The sequence below is a fragment of the Larimichthys crocea genome, chromosome III (genome assembly GCF_000972845.2).
Source record: "Larimichthys crocea isolate SSNF chromosome III, L_crocea_2.0, whole genome shotgun sequence".
In the NCBI taxonomy this organism is placed as follows: domain Eukaryota; kingdom Metazoa; phylum Chordata; class Actinopteri; family Sciaenidae; genus Larimichthys; species Larimichthys crocea.
In genome coordinates this window covers 5,221,852-5,237,061 of record NC_040013.1, presented here as the reverse complement: position 1 = coordinate 5,237,061, position 15,210 = coordinate 5,221,852, and the positions used below count along the sequence as shown (strand labels likewise).

At 43.9% G+C, this 15,210-nt stretch overlaps 1 protein-coding gene across 3 annotated transcripts in view; it reads right to left on the bottom strand.

Moving 5' to 3' along the window:
• rtkna (rhotekin a) overlaps nt 1-15,210 on the bottom strand; it is a 54,681-nt gene that overhangs the window by 29,192 nt on the left and 10,279 nt on the right. The window contains exon 1 of one of the 3 annotated variants that reach the window (XM_019275983.2): nt 8,239-8,903. The exons of the other annotated variants lie outside the window; for them this stretch is intronic. Within the exon in view, the coding sequence (XP_019131528.1) occupies nt 8,239-8,334 (96 nt within the window). The 5' untranslated portion in view covers nt 8,335-8,903. Of the gene's footprint in view, nt 1-8,238; nt 8,904-15,210 lie in introns of those variants that run through there. 3 annotated transcript variants of the gene reach the window in all.

Sequence of the window (15,210 nt, the reverse complement as noted above, 5' to 3'; positions counted from 1 at the left end):
AAAACAGTTTGCTCATTGTTCGAGTTGAGTATCAGCCCTCTATTGGCCATCAGAGGGGATTGCATGAATAGGATCATTCACTCCTCTCCTCTACTCTCATTTCTGGACCATGACCTTAGTATTTGTGAAACTGTGTCCACATATGTGCCTGTCATTGTTTTGTCTTCACCCCAAGGAGCAAGAAGCATGTAGAGACCTGCTTTCCTCCAAGTGTCAGGCAGCCTGAGGTGCTGGAGAACAGGCTAATTGATTCAAGCTTGTCATAACAGATGGGATATAACATGCATTCACCTCTCTGAGCAATGGCAATGCAGTTCACATACTAGGGCTGCAACTAGCAATTTTTTTGATTAGAGATGATTGATTTCTCATTGAGATGAAGAAGATGAAGTCCTGAAATGTCTCATTTTGTCCATAACCCAAAGACATTCAGTTTACTTTCATAGAAGACTAAAGAAATGAGAAAAAAAAGTCACATTTGGGAAGCCGTTGCAGCTCTTGCAAGGTTACGAAATCTGTTTGTGAATACTTCATCTATTTCAGTTACAGGACTGACATTCATTACCGGTACAACAGTATCAATGTCTGCAACAGGAGACAAACGTCATGGGGCACTTCTGTCATCGCTGACACACAGCTATTGCAAACTTTACCTTTCAATTATGCGAGTTAAATCAACAGTGATGATATTCAAAGCTATATTTATACCATCTGTCAATCTCCATAGATCTTACAGCGACAGCTGCGCTCGCCAACTGTTAGGTCGTGACTAGTGTACCAGAGTAACTAAAATAGTCCTTCAATAAACTTACACATGTAGTTACATAACCTGCGTCCAGTGACATACTGACCAATGACACAGTGCTTGGCATAGTAGGGGTTAATAAGGGTCCTCGGTCCGGTTAGCTACCCGTCTCAGCCAATCATAACGAGCCATGCTTCACCTCAGAACCAATAGGAATGTCTGTCTAGTTCCTTAGTCCGTCCCAGTGAAGATAAGATGGATTAACCTTTTCATCTCCTAATCATGACAAGGTTAAAAACACATACACAGACATATGGACACCTTTCAACTCTGCCAACCCGAGGGGGCTCTGCAAGCTGTTTTTAATAGCTTCGCAAACTGCGGGGGGGGAGGGAGGACACAGCAGGTAACGGAGTCAAAAGGTGTGTGTGCAACGAGATTGGATTACGGTTCTAATGTAACAGCCTGTGTGAAATTCATCAAACTGTTAAAGGGCGTTAACACACCCCTCCCAAACAGACACATCTTCTTCTAATGTGACCCTGAGCTTTTGACCCCAAGTCCCAAACATGACATCACCACGAAGCAAGAGGGTTTGTTCCACTGATCTCATCATGGTGAGACAGAGAGGCTGTTCTTTGAGGGGGGGGCGTTGTTTAGGGGGTGGAACAGCTCAGCCATGCCTCTCAACACCTCGTACCACAACAAGAGGCCCCTTTCAGCAGCCTTGGCCCTCAGATCTACCTCAAGTCTTAAAAGCTCCAGCTCCTGCAGACCCGCCTTTCCAAAACCCAACCCTGGAATTCCCCCTGTTATAGTTTGCCTTCGGCATTTGGGTTTTCTTGAACAAGCACACCCATCCGTCTTCCCTGGTGCAAGGCATCTAACATCAGGAGTCACGTGAAACTGCAGTGATAACAAAACCTCCTGCAGATGCTGTGAGGCCATCTGTTCGGCTCGCTCGGTGTCACAACCAAACTGCTATTTACGGTACAGCCGCTGTGAAAATTAGACAGAGACAATAACGTCATTACATTGTATATAAAAGAGAGAGTAGATCCTCTTTTGTCCTTGATGAAAGCAGAACGGACTCTCAGATGGTCAGACGGCAGCCCTCCAAATGCTGACAGAGTTGTTCCACCTGCCAAACACACACACACACTACAGTGACACACACACACAGCAACTTAGTGGCCAAGGATCCTGCAGCGTGCAGTGATTCAATTAGACACCTTGGCTTGTGCTTAAACACACATCCTGCACCAAAAGACACAATCTTTAGGGTTACAAGCATGCCGGGTGATGCTGCTATCCACTTTGAGGGAATGCACACTGGGGGAATGGATCGTTTTACTGGTAGTAATTGTTTGTTTAGACAGCTCTTGCTTAATACTTGTCCTCCGCCTATTTAACTTCCACCTACGCTCTGTTTCAGGGCACTCTCTTTGCATGGTAAGAGTGTTCGAGTGGTAGAGAGATCAGAGATCACAAAAGGAGGTGATAAACGCACAGAAATAGGCTGAATTTACTCGTGCACACATGAAAAACACCCCCGCATGCTGTAAATCTACCTCATCAAAAGGCACAAATCAATAAAGTCACTGCATGAACCACAAACTCATGAACAAACAAGTGAGTTTATCTCAAACGCTGGAAAGCCCTCAAACCCCATAGAGCATAAATTGTATCCATATGGACAAACACAAAAGCAACATCTACAGGCTCAATTAAAGCGCATTACCAAACTGTCTTTTAAACACACTGTGTGCACGCACACATTTTTCAAAGACAGCCATCTGATTAAACAGCCTGCGCTTCCAGCTGCGTCTCCAGAGCATGTTCAGATGTTCCTGATTACATGTTTTACAGACAAATACAACATTTTTAATATCGCCACTTGAAAACGGCGACTCGTGAACTCGACGCGATGAGTCGCGTATAGCTTAAAATCCAACCTCCACTGCCGTGCTCATTTGAATAATGCCTGCAGTCGCAATTTAACAGCTTAAGTGGGTCCAATTTTCTTTGCAGCCGCAAAAAAAATATATAATCCTTTAACTGATAAAGTGTCTTACGTGGTTGGTGCACAGGTGAAAACAGAGAGCGCGGCAAAGGAAGATTAAAGAAAGGTGATAATGAAGGGTGAGATAAAAGGAGTGGAAATGCGGCGCAGAAAACCCAGATAGAGACGAGAACAGCGGAGTGAAATTGTCAAATAGTTTCGGGCGGAGATAGCGTCGGGAGGGAAGTGAATGACAAAAAGAAACAGGCTGGGAAGGTGCAGGGAGTTAGAGGTCGATGTTCCAATAACAGCACCTCTCGGGTTGGCTTGATGTTTTCTCCTTCTCACTCTCCTGGCTCACGCCTGCTGTTTTTCAAAGGAAGCTGGCTCGGGCCACTGAGTCTAACTGGTTCCTGCTAACACAGAGTGCCTATTGAGACCTGTGCTGCTCCTCCTAACCGCGGCATGGCCGACGGTTGCATGGGTGGAGACTGAGGTACAGTACAAGGGATACAGCACTGTGGTGAAGTTCAGGGGTGTTAGGGGGAGCGTTGGGGTGCCGAGGTGAGGTGTGGAGCCAGATGGTTTGGAGTCAGTAGAGTTGAGGCTGGCAAGGGAGAGAGGAGGAAGGCTTGGAAGAGACGGTTGAGGGTTAGGAAGCTGGATGTGCAGTTCCAAGAAGAAGAGGAGGGCTTAGTATGGAGTGATGGGTGTGTGTGATGTGATACAAAGCCCCCTTTCTCCTTTACCTCACACACACACACACACACACACACACACACACACCGGGCCAGCTTTTGGCATACAGCACTGGAAGAACTGGAGCCGACTGTAACTATCCATGGTGGAGATGCCAAAGGCACACTTACAAATGCACAACACACACAGCAAATAGACTGAAACTAACATAACACAAGTGAATAAGCCTGGCGGGTTTTAATTCATTTTGCACTATACTGGAGGAAAATCTCATCTAATTCAAAGCAAATGCGAAAAGCCAATTTAAGAAACCTCGTGTTCACTGTGAAATCCAGGGTGTTAAACCTAATGTCCCTAATTAAATCAAAGCACTTCTCTTGATGATATAGCTTACAGTATTGGTTTATTGCTACCATGCAAATATTTACTCACACACACACACACACACACACTAGCAGCAGCACACAGACACACACAGGCAAGCTCAGCAGGGAGCGACGTGCGATGAAGTGGTCCATTGTGCAGGAATGTGTTTTTGGCTCAGACGCGAGTGTGTGTATCCGAGCGATGTTGGCTTTAGCACACCTTCCACTGAAGCAAGCAGGTCTGGTGTAACTTAGGCTACTTAAACAACCTCACAGCTGAACTAACATACAACACACACACACACACAGTCGCCTACAGATGCACACACATACAGATTTCAACTGCTGACTGCGATTTCACGGGAGGGTATGTTGAGAATGATGACAATGCACAAGGACAGAAATGGATTCAAGCATTAGAAATGAGAGTGCAACTACCAGTCTAGGTCCAGGTAAGCCAGGGAATTGAAGCTAAACCTCAAAAAGCACAGAGTTTCCGTCCCAGTATAAGTAAGATTAACCTCTGATCTCACTTCAGATTCATCATGAGGGTTGAGAGTCATCAGTCTCAACTAAAAGATACTGGTTTACTGTCCCAGAGGCAGGCAAGCGGGCAGAGATTAACTGCTGCCAATTTGGCCTTTGCCCCTGAAGGACCTCCTAGATTTAGAAGGCATGAGGTTTGTAGAGTCTAAATATCTGTTAGAAGGACTGATACTTGAATTATGATGTGAGTCAACAAATATATGGAAGGGAACAAAGTTTCAAACACTGATCTGGTGGACTACCTTCTGATAAGTCCAATGCAATCAATCGGTCATGGCAGCTTGACCAGTGATCTGACATCAGATGAAGACAGGCTGCATGAATAGCGGCCAAAGGATATTTAAAGGCCTGCCTGCGGTGTCCAGAATGTGCAGAACTATCTGAGGCATGACCACAGCTAAGTTTAGTGTTTGGGAGCGTGTGAGAGGTCAAGCATGAGTCCCGGGTGAGGCAGCAGAAAAGCTCCCACCTGACCCCCACGTGAGCTCACCCTTGTCAACACGGGTCAGAGGTTGAGCTTCCATGACTGCTACATTTCGAGTCTCGTAATCGTGTCTCTCTTTTTTTGCGATTTCTACAGAGCTTGTTGACAAATAATGAAAAATGAAAGTTGTAATTTATCAGCACGATTACGAGCATGATATCCTGAGGCATCAAAAAGCATTTATGGAAATGCTATCTGATGGTAATCTAAAATCTATAAAGGGACTAAACGCTTGTGAGTTCTTTGGATTGTTAGCACTATCTGATTTACAATAAACAAAAACACTTTTCATCAGAGCGTGTTTGGAGTTTCTAACCACAGTCTGCTCATTAAATTGTTGTTTGTGTGTTTCAGAGGTTCAGCTAACAGCGATGGGTCGCTTTGAGGGTCCTAATAAATGCAAGAACTGCAGCAGAACCCAAAAAAAGAAACTCTTTAATCTTTCATCAGATGATATCACTGGTATGACCAGCAGCAACCAGAGCTGTGGCAGCTAAATGTCCCAGGCGGCACCCGGTTCTGAGTAGCGCACGGCTACTCTGACCCAGCGAGGTCGACACACAAACAAACTCGGCGGACAGAGAACGTATTGTACATTCACACACAATGAATGACTTACAGAATGAAATACAGACAAATCCTGCTTTTATAAACAGGCCAAAAAAAAAATGTATGACCTCAGAAACCCTTCTATCAAACATCCACATTTAACTCTGGCAAAGCCACGATCCATGTATTCAAGGCCAGTCTGTGGGCTAAAATTAGACCCGGGCAGAAAGTGTCCATCTACGGCCCTTTGGCTATTGATGGGGAGACGGGGACAGGACATGGTGGCAGAGCCTGAGGAGTTGAAGAAGAAAACAGGGGGGCATTAAAAAAATGTGTATCCGGATCTGTGGTGACAGGAAATGCTGTGTATGTGTCTATTAATGTCAGTGGGTTCAGTGACATCATGTTGTCACTCCCGGTGGGAAGCAGTAATTACACAAGACTATTTCCTGTTTCCCATGATTCACCACCTCATTTCTGAGGGCAATCCTGCATTCTGTGGGTTTTACACTTCAAATGTGACTAAGGAGAAATCACAGCAGCGAATGTCTCACACGAGACGAAAGGAGCCAAAGAATTCAGTTATTCCTATTATGGCAGACCTGTTAAAACCTGAAGAGCAGAAAAGTTACTTCCTACCGAGCTTGAAAATAACACAATGGCTGCTCTCACCCCTCCTGACACAGCAATTATACATGCCTGAGGAATGTTGGGACCTCGGGACGTGCATGATCCTCTTTACTTTTTGACTTTTTTCGTTGAAAATGAACAGACACTCTTATCTTGTGACCATCTTGTCTTGTGTACCATGACCAGTGCAGAAAAAACTTGAACAAACATTGTTTACTTCTGCTGTAAGTATAAGTGTGTGCATGAGGTGGGAGTGACCGTCTGCTTTTCATGTTGCTGCAGGGGAAAAACAAGAGGAGGAGAAAAGGGTTTAAGTTGTAATAACTGCACGTCATGATGGCCCCAATGGGGGCATTTATGAAAGAGGTCTTGAGCAAAAACATCCAAAGCTCGTTGAAATTACAGTTAGACCGTGGGCTGTGGAGCTCAGTAACATACAAAGAATCCCTGTCTCATAAACCCACCCAGGCAGAGGAGACATGGGGGCGAGGAAGGAGTGACTGAGTGAGCGAGAGAGCATGTGAGCAAACAAGTGAGTGTTTACCAGCAAATATGCTTACATGGGTCGAAGACGAGCACGAAGCTCTGTATGCAACAAACTGAAATCTTGAAGCGTTATTGCAGAGTAATGTCTCCCTGCAGCCGGACCTGACCTCTGAACTCCCCCTGAAGAAGGAGAAGCGACAGGAGAGTTTTCCCACAGGGCTCAAACAGAGCTCATCATCTTGTTATTATACATTCCTAACCTTGCAATTGCATTTACGGAAATAAAACTGGAACTGAGATCAAAAACGCTCTAAAGCACAAAGATCTTGTTATCTACATTCCACCATAATGCTCCAGATTCAATATTCAGACAAAGTCTCACTTTCCAGACTATGTCTGAGCTGTAAACAAGTTTCCTCATCAAAGGAGGCTCTGTGACAGGAACTAATAAGCAGATTAAGGCCCGATCAACTTGTTGGTAAGAAGACCTTGTGATAGCTGATTTGTGACAGGCTCCATAAAAGCGTCTGGGAAATCCCTTCTACTCTGTACCAGCGAGCACGAGTGCCTCTGAAGTGTAATGAGAGTTTTAAAGACAACCAACATTTAGGGAACCATAAAATCCCAGAAAGAGAATAGACTCGGCTTCACACACGCTGACTATGGCATAACCAAAGAGTGTGGGTTATTCTACAGTTGCACATCTTCTCTCCTGTGATAACAAACCAGGCACCTGGCACGCTCTATGGCACTTGGCACAGGTAGATAAACAAAGAAACACCTCACACATGAAAACCATGCCAGACTGCCAAGCAGCACAACACACCAGCAAGTGATATCGCTTCTCTTAGAGTCCCAGTGTCACGCAGCTGAAGGTTTTTTTGGAGAAGGAAGAGAATGCTTTTACACCTCTAAACAGCTGCAGCACAGGCAGACAATATCTTTTTAGATTATGGGGGCCAGGAAATGAAGAATATTAATATAGAATTTCTCTTTGAAATTCCTGTAACATTTCCAGCCGCCATGTGTCTCTCCTCCTCTTCCTTTCAACTCTGTTAGGAATTAAACAGACACATCCTTCAGCTATTTCCTCTGAAAACATTAAAAGGAACAGAGATTCTGGAGATTTGCAACATAATGTGGTTAGATATAGCATTACTGATAAACCTCTGTCATGGAACGACTCCTTTCTCTGGCTTTCTCAGAACATAGTACTAGCCTGCATGCACACTAAAACACACACTCCCATAGGGACTTATGAGGCCCATATGTGCAGCTGTGGACTGTGCGTGAACCCCAGTTGGAAAGGGGAGACACGGAGAGGGAGAGATGGATGGCATGCAGTGTTGTTTTCTGTTTGCTGTCAGTTAGAGATTTGCCATCTGTAAAGGGGGGAGAGAGAGAGACCACACCAGTGTCAGCTCGATTCGTTTGTCACACAGAAAGATTCTTCAACCAATCCCTCTGTAAACTTTACAACACGCTGAGGCACAGCTGCAGATTCAGTCCGCTAACACAGTGATGTACTATACTTTAGGGAGTGTGTGGAAGGTTATTAAGGAGTCTGCTTGTACTCAGGGTGGATAGAGAATCAACTAAGAAAATGGAAGTCTGAGATGTGATCACACATGCTTCCCTCACTGACACACCCCACAGCTTTGAGATTGTGTAAACGAAAAATAAGAAGAGCAAGAAAAATGTTTCAGGTCAGAGACAAGTGACAAACTTTTACCTGTAAACTGAGCGCAATCTGACGGATGTACATCATATTGAGGTCCTCCAGTATCCACAGTTTTTCCTCCATGTTTGCGAATTTATCAACTGGCATCCTTTTTTTTTTCTTAAAAAAAAAAGCAGTTATCCACAAAATGACTTCTTCTTGGAGTTAATGATCTGGCTCAAATCGCTACCCCGCAGGTACCGGGGAGAGAAAGTTCATTATGACAGTGTCCCGTTCTGTCTCGACTCGCACAATCAGTGCGTAAATGAGTGCGTAAAAGTTCCGTTCCAAATCCAAAACAAGACTAGTCGCTCCGGGAAAACAGGCAGATCTGGTGTGGATGACAGCACCGGCTGCACTGTAGTAAACCCTGTCTATAAAAACTCCCCCCAACCCGTTCACGGCGCGTATTCTTCTTCTTCTACTTTTCTCCGGGCAACAAAGATTCTCTCAAACACCCACAGTCAACACCCAGCGGTAGCGGAGAAAGAATGGAGCCTTTTAAAATGCAGTTCTTCTCTTTGTGTCCTTGTGTCCCAATTGTGAATGCCGTCTGTCCTCTGTGTGACAAGAGACCTCTCCACAAAAGGGCATCGCCTCTGCGGGAGTGATCGACACAACTACTCCACTGTGTGCGCCCTGACGCTCCCCAACTCGGCGCTAAATTAACCCCTACGACGCGCCTCTGGTGATGGTAATGAACTTAAAAAAAAAAAAAAAGAAGAGAGAGGGAAAAGAGAGGGAGAGATTACTGTAGCAGCCCCTACAGCCTTTTAAATAAACAAATAGCAAATACCACACAACCACACATGCATGGCAGGGCGGGGAGCTTTGTTCCCTTTTATTGGCTTGATAATAAATGGAGAAATTATAACCGTGTCAGCTTGTGCTCCTCAAGTTGCGACGCAAGAGTGAAAATGAACACCCAGAGATGTTATCAGACTCTAGTCTGATTCAGAAATGATGTGATACGTTAGTGAAATTATATCCTTACACAGTTAAAACATTTTCTGTAATAGAAGATTTGTTTTTCCTGTGCTGTGGCGTAAAATAAAAACAGATATTTAAATAAGCAAACATGTACTTTAGCAGGTTGCAGGGTCACAAGAATTTGGTGAATTCAAATGCATATTTCATAACTCAGCTCCCCAGTGGCACAGATCGTTTCAATCTTTTATCACTTAACCTTTTAAATATTCATTTAGGTGTCTCCTGGCAGTTCTTGCCGAATCCAACAAAAATAAGACTTCACATTCAGAGTTCAGTAAAGTGAGCTGGCACAGAGAAATGAGAAAGTTGTGTTTGAGAAGGGAGAAATGCTGTTAAAGTCATGTGTCGGATCAAGAACGATCTTCTTTCCCATCACTCCAGCTGTTTGGTGGCCAGTTTCCTCTGTCCTCAAAATAAGAGAATCCCAAAGTTTACTCCATGTGACTTTCAGCCATAAACTCTTCTTGATGGTTCCGCTTCTGTCCTCTGGGAAAAGTGGTTTACAGCCAGAGTGCTTTTGCTCCTTGGAATATACACAAGAGGAAAGAGCATGCATCCCGTCCTCCTCTCCAGAGCGTTGATACTGGACCTGATACAGCTGCGTGTGTGTGTGTAATGTGTGTAACCCTCCTTGTGGCGTGGGTGAGATCAAGCTGTGTGAACCACAAGCTGACCCCTCAACATGAAACCGGCGTCACATTGCGCACTGTTCACCGAGGCACATTAATTAAAAACACACACATTCTTCTGGTATTCACAAACACCAACGCAGGGGAGTGGACCTGGGGATCAGTCACTGACTGAGTTCATCACAAGGAAGAAGATCACTCCTTCCAGGAGTGGGGGAAAAAAAAGGTATTTTGATGAATGTTACTTTGACATGACTTTTGGGACCACCCCTCTTCGCACACATGCCCATCTGGCACTCCATCACTCTGAGAGCACGCCCTCTAAACTCTTTTACACAGTCAAACAGTGAAAACAAAGGAGCTGTAAAAGCCCCCTTTCACCTCAAAAGGAGAGGAGGAGAGGAGCCAGGGGTGCCGGCGGTAGCAAGCCGGGTCATTTCCCCAAGAAAAGCCTCCACCCTTGAGAGATTTAAATCACCCGACTAATCTGACGCAGACACCAAGGTACACACAGTAAGAGAAGAGATTTATTGTTCTTGAGGTGGAAAGAGAAATAGCTGAGGTGAATGCACGGAGGCAGGGTTAAAAGGTGCTCACAAAACATTTGGGGGGTCTGTGGATGTGTGTGTGTGTGATTCACAGTTCACTGTATGTGTAAATTCATATCCAGTCAATTCCCTCTGAAAGCTGATCTAGCATGCTGCTGAACTGGAAAAATATTCACTTAAGAGCATAAAACACTGAACTGTGTTTAAAAAAACGGACTCACAGCTGTTCTCACTTCATTTCTAGATGTATCAACAGGACAGCATTTATTATTCCAATGCCACTTAATGCATTTAGTCTGTCTTTAGTCTCTAGATTACACTGGCAGAGGTTCCTTGAAGTAGAACAAACTGCAGGTAAATCCCCCTGCAGTAAAACACAAAGACCGACACCTTATGACAAGAGCCCAGAGGCTGAACAAAAACAGACAGAAAACAGCTATTATCTCAATGACAGGGCACGCTGGCAGGCAGGCAGGCAGGCCGGCAGGCGGGCAGGCGACCGGCTCAAACACAGAGCATCGCTGCTTCTTGGCCAGGAGCCACCGAGAACGAGGCAAAAATCAGGTATTCAGAGACAGTAGATTAGTGGTTAGTGGAGAGGCCTGATAGCTTTAGGTCTGACTGGGACTTTGCTATAAAAATGATTACCTACTGATTGGATGAGAATTAGCAGCTTGTGACTAAAGGCTCGGGTCTGACTGTAGCAGGGCCAGATGTGCTATTTGGCTGCCATGAGGGAGGAGTGAAAACAATAAATTACCCAATCAGTTAATCCAGCACTGAGGTTTAATCAAAACAGGGAGAAGAAATTTGAAAACTGGGATAAAATCTCTCCTCCCCCAACACAAACACACACACACACACACACATACTGACCCTTGCATAATAGCGGGTTGGACTGCTTTCAAAACAATAGCCGGTGTATTTCTTGTTTCTAAAACGGATGTGTGGAGGAATATGGAACACTTCCTGTCCATACACCTAATCAGCTGGAGGAAACAGGCTTGGGGTCACTCTGCCAGCCAGTGGGCCTGCGCCAAAGAGATATTACACACAAGAGTTATATATATATCAGAGGTTTTCAAAGTGGAAGGCGGGCCTTCAGGGGAGGCTCACAAATAGCCTAAATGTGGGATTTGGTTAGAGATAATTGGGAGATACGGCAGTTTTGGGGAGTTTATCAAAGCCAGAAATTAATTAAGTCTTTAGGCAAATGTATTTGGTGTAGTCTGTAGCAGAGCACAAAATAAGCACCAGCCAAATGCTGGTAAAATATGCAAGTAGCTGGTAGATTTGCTTCCTCTTCAGCCAAAAAAAGCCATTTGGCCACTGGACATAAAAGTTAATTTTGCACCTTGGTCTGAAGTTATGTCAAACAGCAAAATTAGGCTTTCCTGATGAGTGTCTATGGGATCAAATAACATAACCATGATCCCATAGGCATATAGGAATTGAGCGGAACTAAGCAAGTTATTAGTAATGAGGCGCCTTTTTCCAGTGTCTGAGAGGAGGTCCACAGTGTCAGACTCATACATATAGTTTGTGCAGTGGAGGAAATAATGAGCTGTAAGAAGGTTCAATGGTATATTTCATCTTTTAAAGCAGTAGTTGTTGGACATTCAGGTGGAGAGTGGTGATGTTTTGAGCAATGAAGTGAGGATGGAAGGGAAACGACTTGAAAAATCAAAAGTGAGTAGTAACCTTCATAGCAGAGAAAACTGTCCCACTTTTAACTCTGACTGATGTTTACTTCGAACAGTTGGGGCAATAATTTAAATGTTTGCCTTCATTTTCTCTTCCAAGTAGGTGTTTCTTGCCTGGGGGTGGATTTAAACCTGTATGATCACCTTCAGGTTCCCATCAAAAGTCTGTTTAGGGATGATGCTGCTTTTCCCGATCATTGCAATAAATTTGATGAATTGGATTATCAGTTAAAAAATATATGAAAATAAGACCCTCACTGTTCAATCAGTCAATCAACGAACAGTGTGTAGAATTTAGTAGGAGCAACTCCAGTATGGTGGCCAAGAAAGATGTGCACAATGAACCCAAAGGAGATCCATGTGATACTCTGGAGACAGACCACACTGATGATCATCATACATACATACAAAAGCATCAACTTATGGTTTCAGATAGCAACGTCACAACTGCACAGTCTGTGATAAAAGGTTAAAAGCTGTCTTTAGTCTAACACACAGTGTGGCAGCAGAACAGGGCAGGGAAACAGCAGAGGGTGCCCCAGGCCAGCCGGTCCCAAAACCACAACAAAGAACCCTGAATGTCATCCAGACCCAATCTGAAAACTGAACCCCACCCACACGACAACTCCCACTCACCAACTGAGACGTACGTACACAGACACAAATACACACCCTGGCATAAACAGACATAAACAAACACTCTGTAAACCATGTCAGCACACGCACACACACACACACACAAAATGAAACCGTGGCAGAAGTGTCTGAAAATATGAGACTAAATCAGCTGATCAAGGTTTGTTTGTCTGATTATGGGCTGCCAAGCAAACGTCCTCCCAAACGCTGAGGCCACAAAAGTGAATTAAGATAGAATCAAATACACCATGAGGGAGACGGCTGATTACACAAGGACAGCGAGAGAAGAAGAGGCATCTTTCAACTAATTTATAGTCACACACTGAAAACGAGTTCTGCCAAAGCACCGGGTTATAAATCTGTCTCTGTGAAATGTGCGTCACAAATAAAAAACAACATTCACAGAGATAAAATGAATTCCTGTGATTGTGCAGAGACTTTTGATTAACACAGGAACAGACAGACATAAAAACAGTTTATGAGTCAGCCCACCAAAAGAAAGAAAGAACACGTATGAATGTGCTGTGTCACGGCAGGTACTGGGTCACATCTGTTCGACTTGATGACAGCAGCGCGTGACGAGCTGTGAAACCAGACGTATCATGAGAGAAATCCCCCTGGAGGTCAGTTCTCAGTTATAGAGCATGAAAAACCTGCGCCGACAGCTTCGCAGCCATAACTCAGACACAGAGGCGCAGTAATGACATTGTAAATCTCATCGACGGTCTACCTTGTTATTAGGTGTATCAGTTTCAGTCTGTAATGTCTGACTGGTCTAACTCCTACTTTAAGATTAGATAGAGGGGATGTTAGGATGATGCATGTCATAGAGAACGTTCTACTCTCTAGCCGTGATCAAAACTTGAGTAATGCTGTAAATGAAATGTTGGACACGGAGCCATAAATCATGCAGCTGGTGTGCTTTTTTTTTCTTCTGGAAATCCCATATTGAAGAAAAGGATGTATGCGTCACAGCCCGTGGATTAGTTTAGAAAAGCTCGGGGAGTAGCCTGCATCATCACACACAGATAAAAGAACGTGGAGTCCTTTCAGCACCTGGTTCAAAAGGCCATCTTATTTCTCAATAACACTTCATTTGTACTGTTGGCCATGAAGGAAAGCTAGGCTCAAGAACTCAGACATACACACACAAACACACATTTGAGCTGCATGTCAGGAGTAAGCACTCCAACCCTCCTCTGGCTGCTTCCCAGAATTATTGCTGACTTTCAGCTACCTCAGCCAGTCACAGGAGACTGCAGCATCTCATCACTCTGAGCAACCGGGCAGCTCAGTGAAAGAGAAACTTACTCGTTAGGCAATTCATCCCCATCGATTTCTGCCCTCAGGGGTGCAGGATGTGCAATATCAGAGGAAGATACGTGCGGATTTAAGAGGATACGTACACCGAGGCGATTCATTTAGTATTCAAAAATGTGCATGCTTTTCTTGAATCATTATCAATGACTGGACGGTGAATATAAATTGAATGTCAGGGCTGTTAGAGGAAAGGTGAATAAGAAGAGAGGAAGGCGTGTCTTTACTGCTGCAGAATCTGAAATGGTGCAATGGCTCCCTCTGCAGAGCAGAAACAGCAACACAGCAAGAGTTACTATGTGAAGCACAGTGTACTCTGACAGGTAAGATGTGCGTCGTATCGATTCTTATCTAATGCAACAATAATTATTTTTATTGTTGATTAATCGCTCAATTATTTTCTTCATTAACTTATTAACTATTTGGTCCATCAAATATCAGAAAATGATAAAAAAACAAAAAAAAACATCCATGTTTTGTTGGTCCACACCCAAAGTTGTTCAGTTTACAGTCATAGGTAAGTAGAAACCAGAAAATATTCACATTTAAAAGCTGGAATCAAAAATCAGAGAAGAATTTTAACTTGTTTTTCCAAAGAAAATACTCAAAACGATTAATCGATTATCAAAATATTAGGCTGTTCATTTATTGGTTGACAACTGATCGACGAATCATTGCAGCTCTGTTAAAATGAGAAGTTAAAGAGACAGAATGAACGTTTGAGAAGGTAATGAGCTTCTACTCATTTCAAACAGCCTCAAGACATGACGGAGATGAGTTTCACAGACATGAGAACGAGCAGTGAAGAGAAAGACAGACACAAATATAGACACAACAAAACTCTTTGTTCCGTGTATAAATAGTCAGACCAAAAGAAAATTCGGCACTTGTATTTTCAGTGAGGTCATTTCTGCCAAACCACAATAAATATTTTTAGTAGAGCTCAGTAGAGGCTGCTGTTTGTAGTAAACGTCTGTCTGGGTAAAATCTAAAGCAGAGGCATCTGCAGAAACAATATGAGAATCTAAACATCTGCAGAGACGACATAACGCAGACCATATCTCAGAGTGACAGGCAGAACATCTTTAAAGGTTAAGGTGAAGATGTCGTTAACTTCTATGCTGCTCAAATGTCCCAGAAGAACCAAGACACATACCTGTT